The 14347-nt window shown below is 40.1% G+C and overlaps 1 protein-coding gene and 2 pseudogenes across 3 annotated transcripts; all 3 read right to left on the reverse strand.

Moving 5' to 3' along the window:
- Positions 1 to 29: 29 nt before the first annotated feature.
- On the reverse strand, positions 30 to 2876 carry LOC149383210 (nucleolar GTP-binding protein 1 pseudogene; annotated as a pseudogene). 2 transcript variants are annotated; one of them, XR_016301778.1, is made up of 2 exons: positions 2787 to 2876; positions 30 to 2293 (listed from the first exon to the last, which is right to left on the reverse strand). The product of XR_016301778.1 is annotated as a nucleolar GTP-binding protein 1 pseudogene, transcript variant X1 (transcript). The 2 variants fall into 2 exon arrangements; XR_016301779.1 differs by lacking the exon at positions 2787 to 2876 and adding an exon at positions 2707 to 2776.
- A 3650-nt stretch (positions 2877 to 6526) lies between these two features.
- On the reverse strand, positions 6527 to 13020 carry LOC149383211 (uncharacterized; annotated as a pseudogene).
- A 168-nt stretch (positions 13021 to 13188) lies between these two features.
- LOC149383212 (uncharacterized) lies at positions 13189 to 14322 on the reverse strand. Its single transcript, XM_089627714.1, has 3 exons — positions 13797 to 14322; positions 13426 to 13745; positions 13189 to 13308 (listed from the first exon to the last, which is right to left on the reverse strand). The coding sequence occupies exons 1-3, from the start codon at positions 14320 to 14322 to the stop codon at positions 13189 to 13191; spliced, it is 966 nt and encodes a 321-aa protein (XP_089483840.1).
- Between the last annotated feature and the right edge of the window lie 25 nt (positions 14323 to 14347).

Below are 14347 nucleotides of genomic sequence, written 5' to 3' on the forward strand. Positions count from 1 at the left end.
TACTGGAATTGGACGATGCAATCATAATGTATGTAAGAACCCAATCGCTTTTACTATCAGAATAATAAGAATAAAAAAGAGTACGAATACAAAAACTCAGAACTAAAATGTAACTCTCAAAATGGCGTTCCAACACATTTTTCAGACCCTGCAAGATTAAATATAAAATAAATAAAAAAGACCTTTTTCAGAAACATTTATTCAAGTTCAAGTAACACAGTCGAGATCAGATTATTGGGTATACGCATTGTACAAGTAGAGGAATCTCTAACGTCTGTCGGTTTTTCCAGTGGAGCGTTTCCCAGAATACAAGTGCTTCGGCCTGAGAGTAGGAATGACACGATCGGCCTCTCCGCGACGAGCCTCTTTGTTCCTGTTCTTGTGGGACTTCTTTCCGAGGTTCCGAGCCTTGATCTTCATAGCAGAGTCCTTGAATCCGTCACCGGGGACGGCCTCAGTGGGCGGCCTAGACCTCGCCAGAGACATGGATCTCGACCTCTCTCGGAGCTTCTTTCTAGGCGTGTCCATATCCACGTCCATGGCATCGCCGGAATCGCATCTCTTCTCCGGCGATCTCTCCCTCTTCCTGCCTCTGGACTTGCTCCGGGCACGGTCCATGGCCAGGCTCGGATTGAGCCCCAGCTCCGACAACTGCCTTCCCAGCCTCGTCGACGTGAACTCGTGGTCCTTGTCGAATTTCCTGGGCACGATCGGCCTGCTCTCGGCCGTGCTCTTCTTCAACCTGTGCTCTTGGATGATCTTGTTCTTCACTCTCCGGATCTCTTTCAACGTCTTCTTCTCCGCCTCGTTCAATTCCTCTCCATCGATCTCGAAATCCTCGCCATCCTCGTCCTCTTCTCTCTCGAGCTCTTCAAGCCTATGAAGGATATCGGGGTCGACAAAGTCGTACACGTTGTGCCCGTCGAGAATCTCCGGCATAATGTCCTCCTTCCACTCGTCGTTGGCCAATAGGTAATGCTTCTTCAAGCTCGCCGAGTACACGCCAGCGCCGCCGTTCTCTTCCTCTAAATCCCTCTCGGTCTTCTTCTTCTTCTCCGTTTCCACCGCAGCTTCGCTGGCCCTGGCGTCGAGGACCGCCTGAGGAATGCACACGGGCCGTTCCTTCTGGTCGCGGGGTTTCGGCATCGCGACGTGAAACCTGTTCAGACAGTCGTTCAGTTTCTTCGACTTCATCTTCATCTCGACCCTCTGGTTCAACAGCCTCTCGCAAGCCGCGTTCTTCACGGAGATCACACCTTCGTCGGTCAGAGTACTCATGCTCAGAAGCACCTCTTCCTCCGAAGCCTCGCCTCCTTGCCCGAGAACTGTCTTCGCAGCCTCGGATTTCATCTCCATGACGAGCTTCTTGTCTTCCTCCGGCAGAGTCTCCAGAGGCTGCAAATCGGTCTTGTTGCACACAATGACCAGCGGTTTGTTCATGAACAAAGACTTGATGCTGTGGAAAAGCGCAGCTTGCTGAGCGATGGTGTAGCCACAAGACCTCGAGATGTCCAAGAAGAACAGCACCGCGGCTCTCAGATGAGCCAAGGCGGTGATACTGCACATCTCGATGATGTTGCGGTCTTCGAAGGGACGGTCCAAAATCCCCGGAGTATCGATCACCTGGTACCTCAGGTACTTGTAATCGGCGTGACCCACGAAGAGCGACTTCGTCGTGAAGGCATAGGGCTGGACGTCCACGTCGGCCCTGGTGATCTTGTTCATGAACGAGCTCTTTCCGACGTTTGGGTACCCACAGATCAGGATCGTCCGGGTATTCGGGTCGATCGAGGGAAGCCTCGCCATGTGTTGCCGGATCTGCTCCAAGTAAGCCAGACTCGGGCCGATCCTCTTGATCACGGTGCACATACGCCCGAGCGCGGAGACTTTCAGGCACTTGCATCGGTAGAGCGAGTCTCCGTACTTCAAGAGCCTCACGTAGTCATTGGCGATCTTGCTGATGATGTTTCGGGCGGTGTTGATCTGCCCCAGCGCGAGCTTGTAGTGGTCCTTGTTGTAGAGGACGTGGAGGAGATCACCGTAGAAAGGATGGATATCGTCGAGCCGAGGAAACTCGTCGATGATGGTTGAGAGCTTGTCGTAATAGTTGGACTGCGTGAACTTGACTTTGCGCATGTAAAAACTTCGGATTCGGGTTATAGCGTTCCCCTTGTGGATCACTGTCGGAGTCTGGCGTTGGGTCCGAGAGAGTGTGATGTCGATGAAGTCCTTGCCATTTGGGACTACGGTGATCTTCTTGAAGTTGTATTGCACCATGGTCGCAGATCAAAGACTATGACAGAAATGTGAAAACCCCAAATTAACCGAGAACAAATAAAAATGAACACAAATTATAAAATTACAACGAGAATAATCACGAAGCCTCGGTAATTTCTCATCGCACTAAATTCCAAGCATTTCGAGGTCACCGAGTACTTAATATTCCAAGCCAACCGAGAAGCAAAAAAAAAAATTATTAGAAATTAAAAATTACAACGAGAATCATCACGAAGACTAGGTAATTTCTCATTACACTAAACTCCAAGCATTTCGAGATCAACGAGTGCTGAATATTCAACTAATCTAGTACGACTGTGTATCGTTGTGTGTACCGTGGAAAAAGAACACATTTTTGGAACTCGAAAACCTATGAGAATTGTGCAGAACAGTAGAAAATAAAAAACAACAAAAACGAAATACTTATGCCAATTAACAATAAAGCTAAGCGATAATCAGATAGGCCTCTAAATCCAATCGCAGAAGAATAAGAAGGAAAAGAGACGTACTAGGGGGGAGAGAGTTTTCGGCATTGAAGACGCCTTGCTCTAGGTTATGATAAGAGGAGGGGTTTTTGGAAGAAACAGGGTTTAGCTTTTATATGGTTTTAATTTTTTCTTATGAATCCCTTTAGTCTTACTTCATCATGAGTCTTACTTATTATTCTTTTTAAATCTAGTTTTACACGTTATTGAATAAAACCTCGTATACATTCACAGCCTTTACTCTTTACGAACCAGCCCAAATTTTTTTATTATTTTATTTTTTTATTATTTTATTTTTAAGTTTTGCATTGCAGCAAAAGATGAAGAAGTGGCGACATTGAGTTGGGAGAGCTCTAAATTAACGCACCACTTATGCATCGATATTATGAAGAAAAAAACTAGGCATTAATTAAATTATATTAAAAATATATATCATGAAAAAATTAGGCATATTATTTTTTAGAATTAATCCCATTTTTATCTCTAAACTCGTACCTCGGTTACATTTCACCCCATTCGATTCGAAAATGTTGCAAAACTCAATTCAGAACTCACACACATGTTACAAGGTCCCACTTCCGTCAGTATTTGGACGTTAAGTTTCACGTTTTGATGATGTGACAAAATTTTAAAGGGTATAAAAGTATTTTCTATTATTCTAAATACTTTTAATATTTAAATATTGTTATAAAATTAAATAATTAAATATTTCTATTATTCTCTCTCCTCTCTCTCTCTCTCTATTTCCTTTCTTCTTCTCTGCATTTTTTTCTTTTCTGGTTCGCGTTTATGGACAACCATATTCAATACAAGTTTCAACTTCAAGCCACAATATCAAAATGAAAGAATTAATATTTTATCAAAATCTCTACATTTAACCAATGATCAACCGGATAAAGAAGCGAAGACTAAATCCCTAAATCCAGTACCGATACCAAACCCTTAGAAAAAGAAGAAGAACAAGAAACCTTTAAGGCCTCGTCGTCCGGGAACGAAATCGACGAAAGACGATCCCAAACAACCAACCGACGGTCCGTCGCTGCTCAAGCGAGCCAGGGAAATGCTGTGCTCCGGCGCGGATCCCCGACGAGCTCTCGAGATGGCTGAGAAAGCGGTCTCGTCGTTCGAGGTAGAAGAAGATGAAGAAGAGAAGAAGAAGCTAGACCACGTGATGAGCCTCCACGTCTCGGCCGAGCTCCATTGCTGCCTCAGAAACTACTCCGAGGCGATCTCGATCCTCGAATGGTCAATCTCAGCTCCGGCGATCGAGGACGGCGAATCCCACGCCCTCGCAAAATTCGCCGGCTGTATGCAATTGGGCGACATGTACGCGACGATGGGCCAGACCGAGAACTCACTGCTGCTCTACTCGGCCGGGCTAGAGATCCAGCGACAAGCCCTCGGAGACGCGGACCCGCGGCTCGGCGAGACTCACCGCTACGTCGTCGAGGCCAACGTCCAAGCCCTGAATTTCGACGAGGCCGAGAGAATCTGCCGAGCTTCGGTCGCCGGAGGACAAAGACGCCGCGGCCGACCAGAGGCTCCTCGGCCTGATCTGCGACGCGAAAGGGGACCAGAGTCTTCCCGAAGCCGGTGAAGGCGATCTCGATCATGTCCCTCTGCTAATTTTCGGCCGCCAGCTGGCGTTCGCCGCACTGGCGCTGCTGATCTCCTCTGTTTCTTTGTTCTCCTCTGCTAATTTGGGTTTTTTGGATTTTAAGGTTGTTTGGTGAAATTGATCTGTGATTGACGTTGTTTGGGCTCGGTTTGCACTGTTTTGAACTCGAAATTTTGGATTGATTGTGGAGATTCACTGAGGCTGTCTCGTTCGATGAATCTGTGTTATTGTTTTCCTCTCTTCTTTTTTTTTTCTTTCCTTCGTTTCTTCTGCAGGTTGGCGATGGAGAAGAAGAGCAAATGTTGAAGAAGAAGATAGAGAACAGGTTGAAGAAGAAGACAGAGAAAAGGATGGTGTTTTCCTCTGGTTCGCGGTCTGGGTTCTTCTGGATTTTTTTTTATTCTCTTCTTTTGAGAGCTGGTTCATTTTTGCGTGAAGATGGCTTTACTCGGAATAGGCAGGTTTTGTAACCCATTGCTGTAATAATCTAGTGACGATGTGTTTTATCTAAAGAACTGAACTTGAACAAAAATTTCTGTATCTGATTTTACCAGGTTAATTCCAACTTGTGACTTCAAGTCTCAAAGAGAGAGAGAGAGAGAGAGAGAGAGAGAGAGAGAGAGAGAGAGAGAGAGAGAGAGAGAGAGAGAGAGAGAGAGAGAGAGAGTGGACTTCACCAGGTTGAAATAGATTGAATTTAATGCTAAGAATGATTTTGGCTCAGGGGTAAAATCATAATTTCACGAATAAAGCTTTTAAAATTTTGTCACGTCATCAAAACGTGAAACTTAACGTCCAAATACTGACGAGTGGGACCTTGTAACACGTGTGTGAGTTCTGGGTTGAATTTTGCAACATTTTCGAATCCAAGGGTGAAATGTAACCGAGGTACGAGTCCAGTGGGTAAAAATGGGATTAATTCTATTTTTTAATATCTACAAATGGAGTTATAATTTGAATTGAAAATAATCCTTACTATTTCATACAATTTACTCTTATTTTTGCAAAAAAAAAATATCTACTCTTACTTGTTTTTGTCTGCACTTCGGTTGGCAATAAATAAAGAAAAGTGAATGCATGAGAAGATTAGGAGGGACGAAAAACGGGAAAATAAGAGAGAATCAAAAGATATATGTTGTTTGGTGCGTGAGGGAAGAAAATGTTTTTCTTTTATATTGTTCGGTTTCTTAAGGAAATTGGGAGGGATGAACATGGTTAAATTGTAATAATTAGTCTCTTATCTTTATCTTTAACATATGTTAAATACAATAAATGTAATTTCATAAACTTTACATCTTTTTAGCGAATATTCATTACTTTCTCTCGTACAACTTTTAGGGAGATAAAAAAACAGAGACGAAGTTGCGGTACGTCTTGTCATTTTTATATTGGTGTTTGACCTAATATCATGTGGAGTTATTCGATAATGACCATGAACTTAGTTAGCGAGCCAATGGATTTCCCTTTGATACCGACCATTTGTTTCTCAATTTTTTCGTCATACTGGCATGAATATCTTTTTTATTTTAACTTTTTTACCTTATTATGTTTATCGAGGTTTATTTTGAAGTTATGGCATGTTTTCTTTGTTTCGAATTGAAGACGGAAAGTCAGTCAATCCACTATCTTAGTTTAAGGGTAATGTTAGTTTCAATCTAGTTTGAAGAATTATCTTCTTCAAATTAAACGGACCTTTGTTTGAATCTCTCCATAAATTAATACTTTAATATAAGTATTTTGAAAAAGCCAATTTAATGTTCAAATTTTAGTTGGAAGTGCACATATATTGCATGATCAAAGAAAGCTCAAGGAAAAAAATTGATGAAAATGTATAATCGAACTTTATCCATTACTTTACTAATCTGCCACGCATATTTCTCTCCGTGCCCAAGTATTGTTTCTATACATCTATATATCTCTTTCCTATTTATATAATTATTTTGTTGGAATAATTTAGAAAATGTATGCACATATATTTTATCTTTCTTAAAATTTTAATATTAATCAATTAAGAATTAATGTTTGTACAAAATTACCTAGTGAATACAATTTTTTTGCAAATGGTGTGGGTTTTTTTTTTCTTTTCAAATAGAAATTATACAAAATTGGAAACTTAACATAACATCAAAGCAACGACCAAGACAAGTTACAAAATCGAAAACCACTTCTTTCGAAGCTCCCGAACCCATATCATGAAGAACGAGGCACTCTTTCGTCGACCGACATTTGCAATAACGTGGGAACTTCTCGGCCTTTTCGTCTCAGATTCCGAAATGGGTGGTTCGTCCTCGGGCTTCACATATATCTTAACCAGTTTCCCGAGCAGCGACTTATCTTCCATTCCCGCGATCTTGAAAGCCCTTTCACAAACGGGAAATCCCCGGTCGTCCCAAGATTCCAATATCACGCCCGAGCCCAAGCAGGTCGTTCCTCTGTAGAAGGCAGCGAACTGTCCCACGGCCAGGACTTTGTCATCTTCGGGTTATTGTACAACCGCCCCATCATCACCGAGTTCCATAGCAAAGTCACACTTGTAAAAAGCCGGGCCATGTCTGACCTGAAAGTACAAATGAAGACCATTTTGATCATTAGTAGAGAGATAAAGACAATTAAATTTTGTCTTAATTAGATGTCGACTACGATACCTTATAGTGCAGTTGAGAGGACTGGTCCGGGGGTGATCCGCTCAGCCATTTCAACGAGCCGACACGGAAAATTCTCCGTCTTTTGTCAAACGAGAAGTAATTTCTTGATACAAAAACTACATTGTTTTTGACGTCCTTCTCTACCACATACCTGCACATACATTACATATGCAAGAGGAATATTAACAGGAATTTTGAGCTTTCGAGTTATGTAGTTGATGCTCATAGTCATACCAGGTTCCACCGAGAAGGCGTAGACCTTGTCGTTGACCAATAGTATAGAACCAGAATCCTCTATGCTTTCCGAGGAAATCGCCAGTTCCTCTTCACCTATGTGCTTCGCAACAAATTCAATGAACTTTATATAAAAAAGAAAAACAAAATCAAGTCACTAATTAATGGTCACTCGATATTTTCTTTTGTTCTACCACGGAAAAAAGAAACATATTAATAAAGCGACCTTCCCGAGAAAGCATATTCCTTGCGAATCCTTTCTGTCTTTATTCGGTAGATCAAACTCTCTGACAAGCCCGCGAACTTCTTCCTGTAGAAAAGTTCTATACACAAGTTGACTTGTGACTGAAGACATCCTTGAGGTAAAATAACATAACTATGTTATTGATTGAATTCTGGACCTTTGACAAACAACCAAGCGGGAAAATGAGCCGCTTAAGCTGAGCCTGGGAGAGATGTGAAAGAAAGTACATCTGATCCTTCACCTGAACGTAAAACACACTGCACAAAATTCACAACAAACCACACACTCTCTTCCTCTCTAATCTCAACTAATCATAGATCATCTCATTACCGTATCTTGTGATAGCTCCAAAGCCGACACCCCGTCGTCCGTGCCATTTTTTCCGAACGAGTGGACAACTTTTGCATAATGCCCCGAAGCGATATAGTCGAAATTCATATCACTAATGGCATCCATGAATGCACCTTTAATATTTCAAAGCAAGCTTCATTTCAAACTCATCGGATCATTTACACATCCAAAATGTTGAAAGAAAAAAAAAGCCTGCTTGACGATGACATACCGAACTTTATTCTGGTGTTGCAGAGAACATCTAGGTTAGGTGTACGGCCACACCTATACTCCACGATAATGTGGGAGACCTAAAGCATACCACTCAATAAACTTAACAACAAGCATATATGTATACACACATACACATACATATAAAGCAGTTCTAGAGCATACTCTGAAGAGAAGTTCGTACCACGTTCATCCAATACTCGTCTATCAAATGAACAACTTCTAGTGCACTTCAATCTGAAAAGAGAAAAAAAAAATAGTTTCATTACTCTAGTCTTTATTTATTTCTTTTACTTTTTATGTGAAGAAATTAGGTCAATAAAGTGTGTTCAATCAACGCACAAACCTGACCACAAACACCTTTAGCAAACCTCAAATCATCTTCCCACGGACATTCCGACCAATAATTCTTGAAATTTTCCTACAAACGAACAAAACCGCAACAATCAATCAAATTTTCCTTTTCCCTGAATATACAATTGCAAATTTCGAAACAGGCTTACTTGGAATCAAATCTTGAGGTAAAAGGCGGTGCAGGAATGTCAGGCCGCGTGGAGAAGACTTGAAAATTCTTAATGGGTTTTTCTTATGTTGTCATGGACAAATGAAGAAACATCTAGAAGGTCCTTCTAGAAGCCTTTACATGTACTTAAGGGAAGAGAGAGTTTATTTTGTGCATTAATGTATGAAGATACTTGACAAAAGAAAAAGAGAAAACAAATTTCCTCTAGGAGGAAATAAGTCACACGGCCAAGGCAAGAGAGGGCAAGCAAAAGAAGAAACAAATTTGCTTCTAGAAGCTCTACCTTGCACGTCCAAATAGAAAGAGGGAAACAAATATTTGCTCATGAATATGAATATTCTATGGAAGAGGAAACTATCTTTTTTAAGGTAATCATTCTCCTATAAATAGAGCCATCATTCTCATTGTTTCTCATCCCACAATTTTAGAGATTGAGAGCTTATCTCTCTAGACCTTGTGGCTCTCTCTCTCTCTCTAACTCTTTTCATTTTTGTTTTGGCACCTAGGTCCACATTTGACCTAGCGTTTATTTTAACTCTTCGACTCGAAGACTTGTTCTTGAGTCGTTGTGTTTAAAAGTGCCCATACACTTATTCCTTCTTACCTCGATTGATTTATATGATAGAAACTTTCGTGGTTACTCGAGTTCCCAAAGAACGAAGAAAGACGAGCTGCGTGGGGAGACAAGCGATTCAACCTCCACAAAAGCTTCTCAACGATCAAGCTTCATAAAGGTTAGTAAACGTGTAATCGCTCTTGGATAGTTTTAATAATAACATGTGCTTGCTCTTTGTCTAGGTTAGTAAAATCGTTATACTTGTTTAAAGAAAATTTTTATTTTCCGCCGCTTGCTAGAAGCGTTAAATTTTCCGCCACGTGTAAGGCCGAGCTCACAGCGACCTCTCCAGAATCTATCATTCTGGAAAAATTAGATTTAGAGGTTTTCTGTTTAAATTTTCGATAGAGTAATTTATTTATAAAATAAATAATATTTACATATTATTTTCAAATCAGTGTGCAGACCTGATTCGCTGGTCTGATCAAATTCCAATTTTCAGATCTTAAAACGCTTATCGTAGCTACAATAATTATTATTTTGCATTGATTCTTTTTGAAGAAGCTAGTTTTACATGTGTTCTATTTAAAAGTTTAATCGAAAAATGTTTATTTTTTAAGCCACGGTGAGTGTATGAAAATTAGGTTTTGATTAAATCCGAACCAAAAACCCTTTTTTGATCTAAAACCTCTCTCAAAATAAAATCACAAACAATATAGAAAATAATTTCAGAAGGAACATGAATTGCATACCTAATTTCTCGGACGGTAGTCTTTAACACTGATAGAACTCGAGAACAAAGAGTAAAACATCTATCTATTTGGTGGTAGGGTTTACTTTTTGTGGGGAAGAAAAATAAATTATGGATTAGGGAGAGGGGACGTGAACTTCAAAGAAATAAAAAAAATAAGTACGCTTCAGTTGTGAGGCTATTTATATGGGAAGATATTTGTAACCCTAAAGATAATCACTTGCAAAAAGAATTTAAAGTGAATTATTTTCTTCTTTTTTTCCCATCGCTAACACAAAGTCAAAGGCCTAAGTTTTTTCTCAAAGAGAATCGGCACAGTAGAAGTAGACTATAAACACGTAACAAATATAACTAACAGGAAGACAATTTTCCTAATTAGATCTTACAATAAAAAAAAAGTTTTGAGCCACTCAAATCAAATAAATTTGAATAAATCTCATTTTTGCCCCCTGCACCCATACCTCGGTCACATTTCACCCCTGGACTCGGAAATATTGCAGAACACAATTCAGAACTTAGACACGTGTTACAACTAGTCACTTCTGTCAGTATTTAGACGTTAAATTATAACGTTTTGATGATGTGGCATGATTTTAAAAGCTTTATTGGTGGAATTATGATTTTACCCCTGACTTAGTTTATTTGAAGTGAAAAAGAAATTGAAAACTAAAATCTAAATGAAATAAGCTCGAATAATAAATAGAAGAAATGACTTAAATAGAAAATCCCAAATCAAAGACTCAATCGTGATTTGGTCTGAACACTAGATCGCGAAAAAAAAACCTTCTTCCCGAAACAAAACCCTAATCCAATCCGCTAATCGTCAATGGCGTCGTCTTCCACGAGTAATTTCTCTGAGGGAGTCGACGATGGCCATTCCGATGACAAGCAGAGGCTGCGGTGTCGATGCAAGATGGCGTGTGTTCTGCGGACGGCATGGAAATGTGATCATCCTGGTCGGCGTTTTATGGGTGTTCAAGGTACAAGGTAATTGGTATTTTCCCTATTCTCGTCTTCGTTGTTGTTTTGGGTTACTGATTTCGTGTCCTTGTTTTTATAGCAGTGTCCCGACGATAGAGGTTGTGGTATATTGATTTGGGTTGATCCTGAGACACTACTACAAATTAACATATTAGGTGCGGAAGGGTATTAGGTGCGACATGTCGCACCTGAAAGTGTCGCACCTAAAGGGGGACTTATTAGGTGCGACATGTCGCACCCAATACCTTCTGCGACGGGTTATCCGGTGCGACGCTGTCGCACCTAATGTCGCACCTAATAAACTTTTAGGTGCGACATTTGAGGCATTGGGTGCGACATTCGTCGCACCGGATAACGTATTTTGTCCTAGTGAGATGTGTAAAAGGTCAGTTCAAATAATTCCTTATTTACTTAAAAGGATTAACAATCTTGAAACTGCTTTGAAACAAGTTGAAGTGTCAAAAAATTATGGTTATGGCAGAGACGAAGATGAGCTGAATAGAATGAGGGAGAAGATAACTATAGAAGCACAAAAGATCAAGTTTTATATGGTTCTCGTCATGCATGCTCTTGTTTATGTCATTTGTTTCAAATAAGTATATGTTTTGAATTGATTGTGGTTGTTTATTAAGTCTGTTAAGTGAGATTGATGTAATTGTCAAGTTATGTTGTAATGTTTTGGGGATTATGATAGTTGAAGTTTGGTCTAAAGTTTGTAATTAGTATTTTGTAATGTAAATTGGTATTTTGTAATGGAATGTGGTATTTTCTAGCTTGGTCTGAAGTTTGGTTATAGTTTGGCATTGAAAAAAAATCTGATACCTTAATAATGAATAAAAAGCCATAAAACTTGTCAAAGCCACAAATCTTATACATTACCAATAAAAAACCATAACAACTTGTCAATAAAAGCCACAAATCTGATACATTATCAATACAAAAAGAACCAGTTTGATACACATAATTCATAGATTTTCCATTGAATTTTGGGAACTTGTCACCCAAAAAAAGTACTCAGTTTTGTGAACTTCTCACCCAAAAAAAAAAAAAACCAGTACATGATCCAAAAAAAAAGCATTTCATTGTCTTTACATCCAATATCAAAATAAAGTTCTTGGTAGAAGGTCGAAACGCCTGGTTGGGGCCCGGTTCATTCGACGACTCCGCTGCAATAAGAAAGGTTATGAGTAATGACCACATACAAATAACAGACTTGGGTTTAAGGGTTGTTGAGTTTACCCTTATCGGTGCTTGTTGTGCCGGTTATTGAGTTGATTGGCTCGTACTAGCTGCTTTTTGTGTAGGTTGTTGAGTTGATTGGCTTGATCCTCCACCACTTCCATGGCCACGTCCCCATCCACGTCCTTTATCTTAAGCATCTCTAGCCTGTTGATGTGCATTCCTAGCTTGACGTTGTTCTTGTCTCTGCAATATCAAGAAACGTAACCACATTTATAGACATTGCAGTGATTTAGAAAGCAAGAAATCTGCCAAAATGTGTACAATCTTACCAAATTTTATTGTTTTCTTCTAAAGCATGTAGTGAGGTTGTGGCCATACTTTTCACAACCAGAACATTTGATTGTGACATGTTTTCCGGTCATTCTAGTCCCACGTGGTGGCACAACCTCATCGTGCTCGAGTCGTCTTAGTTTTTTTGGCCTTCCTGGTCCTACTCTGTTGGGAGGTATTCCCATAGGTTTCTTTCCTGTCTCGGGCCATTGCTCTATGGGATTAATTGCACAGATTTTGCGCTTGTAGATATTCATGTACATTGACTTCTTGTAGCCTTCATTAATGTAGTTCTTCGGTTGCTCGTCTCTTTGCCAAATGCACTTAATCGCATGAGCACAAGGAATACCTGAAAAATTCAAGGATAAATAACATGAATAATATCAGGGCAATGAATACAAGTTCAAGGTCATGAAAATTACCTGACAACTGAAAGCGACCACATGAGCATGTCTTCAATGCCAAGTCAACTCTATACATGCGACTATATAGATTTGTAACTTGATACAATGAATCCCCACACCATTCTGCAATGTTTTCACCACTCAAGGACTTGTTCTTCTCTATTATTTTGAATATTCTAGGTCCTATGTCCCCATGCCATTTCTCCACAGCGAGACATTGTTTGGTCATCTTCTTCATTAAATACATCCTAATCCTATCAAGAATAGACAATATGGGTCTCTGTAAAATAGCCTTGTTACCATTGATACACTCACAAAGGTTGTTAAGGAGTATATCACATCTTGGAGTAGTTTTGAAGTTGGCTCTTTCCCGATGCACTGGATTCTTCTCACACAACTAGTTGTAGGCTTCCTCATCCTCATCCCTGATTAAGTTCATCTCTTGGTGAAACTTCTCCATAGAATATTGCTTGGCTGCGGCCATGATCTTGTGTTTCAAGAACTGCCCTTTAAACACCTAACCAAATTTTACAAACAAACAAGAAACTGTTAACTTCTTATGCAAGCTACTGAAATCATGTTTGAAAATTCAAAATAGAAAGTGTTTGAAGTTACTTTACCCGAGTAAAATTGCTTTGCAAGTGACGAGCACAATACCTATGTTAGCTTGCACAAAACCCTCCTCCCACATACCATTGAGTGCCTCTATCAAACCCTTCTGTTTGTCTGTTATGAAATTCCAATGGTATCCATTGTAGATGTTAATATCATCTCTCAAATAATTTAGAAACCATGTCCAAGACTCTTTACACTCAAACTCCACAACAACAAAGGCAACAAGGAACATGCCATTGTTAGGATCAATTCCTATGGTCGTGAGAAGTTGCTCAGTTTGGTGTCCCTTGATGTGGCAACCATCCAGCCCAATCACTGCCCTACAGCCAGCTTTGAATCCTGCCTTAAAACCACCATAGCAAATGTAAACTCTCTTAAATATTGGATTACCTTCCTCATCTGCCTCTGTTAAGAACTCGATTATTGTTCCTGGATTGGTCTTCTTCAACTCGGCTTCATAGTCCCACAAATTGGCATATTGGTGTGCATAAGATCCTTCAATGATTTCCAAGGCTTTTTTCTTAGTCCTCCAAGCATTAGTCCTCGAACAATCAAGTATCAAGTCCTTCTGGATTTTATTCATGAACTTGATAGATGACCAGCTCTCATTGTCCTTGAACTCCTCCAGGTACTTGTTGGACATCCAAAAAGCAGTACAAAATCTGTACTTGTTTGTTCGAGCACATGTATGTTCTGGTACATAGGCCCTGATCTGGAATGTTATGGTATCTTTCATTTCAGACGCATAGCACACCCACTTGCATGACTCGTCCTTGCAAACTGCTCGAACTCGGTTTCGATCATTCACTTTGAACTTTAGCTCTTTGCCTACCTTGATAGAATACTCCCTTATGGCATTTTTGAAGACTGCCCCACTTAAAAATACCATGCCCAACTTAAACTTGGGGTCTGCCATGTCAGTGTCTTCACAGAATTCTTGA

Source organism: Urtica dioica, chromosome 10 (genome assembly GCF_054948205.1).
Source record: "Urtica dioica subsp. dioica isolate 48M chromosome 10, U.dioica_male_clone48M_v1_H2, whole genome shotgun sequence".
In the NCBI taxonomy this organism is placed as follows: Eukaryota; Viridiplantae; Streptophyta; class Magnoliopsida; order Rosales; family Urticaceae; genus Urtica; species Urtica dioica.